Source organism: Camelina sativa, chromosome 6 (assembly GCF_000633955.1).
Source record: "Camelina sativa cultivar DH55 chromosome 6, Cs, whole genome shotgun sequence".
Classification (NCBI taxonomy): Eukaryota; Viridiplantae; Streptophyta; class Magnoliopsida; order Brassicales; family Brassicaceae; genus Camelina; species Camelina sativa.
The window spans coordinates 13,235,939-13,237,646 of NC_025690.1; the positions used below are offsets into that span (position 1 = coordinate 13,235,939).

Here is a 1,708-nt window from a genome sequence, read left to right on the forward strand (position 1 = left end):
TCACTTCTCGTGGGTGACGTCGTCTGATGCCCCTAGTTCATCCTCACTTTGATCGTCGAGAATCTTAGAATTTTTGCTTTCGAATTTGCGGGCAGCAGTTTCTCCTCGCTTGGGATTGTTCTTCCTGGGCCGGGGCATCTTACTTCTGTCAGACTCGAAGACTATTGCGCCTTTTTTATATCGTTCCATCAAGATCATTTGGAGATAGCGGCAATCCTCAGTCGCATGAGTGGAGCTTTGGTGGTAATCGCAGTACTGGGTCGTGATGCTTTCTCCTCCTTCTCTTCTGACGTAGACGTTCCATGGTTGTTTTTGTTGTACGTCGTCGGCGATCAAGAAGGTCCGGCGGGTCCGATCTTGATTCCGGGTGAAATGCTGCCGAGGCTCGGTGTGCTCGATTTTTGGAGCGATGATCGTTGGCTCTTTAATCACAGTGGTTTTTGCCTTTGTGTGCTTCTTTGCGTCAACGTCCTTCTCCTCTTTGAGCTCGATATGCTTCGCTCCCCGAAGCAATGCGTCGGCTATTGTTTCCACATGTGTCAAGGATAGTTCTTCCTTGAAACGGGATTCATACCATAGAGCATTTCCGAGCGTGACGATTGCCGCGACATCCGGGATTGAAACATTGGCGACGATCTCTTTGAACCGTCTTATGAAAGACCAAAGCGGTTCTTGACGTTCCTGTGTCAGGGCATAAAGGTCGGCGTGAGAGTTTTTGTTCTCCATCAAAGCCGAGAATTGCTTCAGAAATTCGGTTATTAAGTCCTTTATGCTGTCAATTGACCAAGAAGGGAGCCGCAAAAACCAACTCAGAGCGGTGCCTGTCAAGTGCTCGGCAAAGATCTGACATATTTTGGCGTCGTACTCTTCCGGGCTGAATTGCAGAGGGCCGAGGGATACCCCAAAGGTGTGCAGAAAATCTCGCGGGTCGGCGGTTCCGTCGTAGTAGCTTAACCTCGGCTTGACCAGTCGTCGTACTGGCGTCATCGCCAGCCTTTTGGGGAATGGTGTTCGTTGTGTTGCTTCCAGCACAAGGTCTACCTCTGGTGCCTTGCTCGTCACTTTTTGGAACATCGCTTCCATTTCCTGCATTTTATCTTTGATTTCCTTTAAGTCGGGGTCTCGGTTTCCAGTTGGTCCTTCTCGGCCTATAGGTCGGGGGTCCAAGTTACCGACCTGCAGTTGTGGTCTTGCGGTTATTCCAACAATGCTGGAACTTTCTAGGTTTGGTCGAGTCGTATTGATGTAGTTTATTTCTTCCTATGATCTGGCTTGCGCCGTGGTTAGTGCGTCAAAACGGGTATTCGTCCACTGTTCCTGCTGGTCAAGGCGCATCAGTATTCCGCGGAACAATTCGTCGATACTAGAGATTGGTCGATCAACAAGAAGGGCGAGCTGTTCGGGGGTCGGCGTTGCCTCGGTCGTCGTAGGGCTTGTCAGATTCGTAGCTATGATGAATTCGCCAGGACTATCCGTAACTGTGGCTTTCCTCGGAACATCGGGCGTAGGGAGTGTTGTATTCCCTGCTTGGTCCGTCGCTGGGGTGATCGTTCCTCCCGACGATCCTTCTCCTTGGTGTGCGTCTCTGGTTTCTCCTGTCATCTTGTCTATTCTCCGTAGGTCCGTCTTCTAAGTCCTCAAAGAAAGTTTCGACATGGCTCCCCCTACCTGGCGCGCCAAGTTGTTGATGTTGATATCGGTCACAATT

General features: G+C 50.4%; 1 protein-coding gene across 1 annotated transcript; it reads right to left on the reverse strand.

Annotated features, from left to right (window-relative positions):
• LOC104698998 lies at positions 1-1,092 on the reverse strand. Its single transcript, XM_010414363.1, has one exon. The coding sequence runs from the start codon at positions 1,090-1,092 to the stop codon at positions 1-3; it is 1,092 nt and encodes a 363-aa protein (XP_010412665.1).

Excerpts from the sequence above, each read along its gene's own strand:
- LOC104698998 (XM_010414363.1), bottom strand. The coding sequence starts at position 1,092 with ATGCAGGAAATGGAAGCGATGTTCCAAAAAGTGACGAGCAAGGCACCA.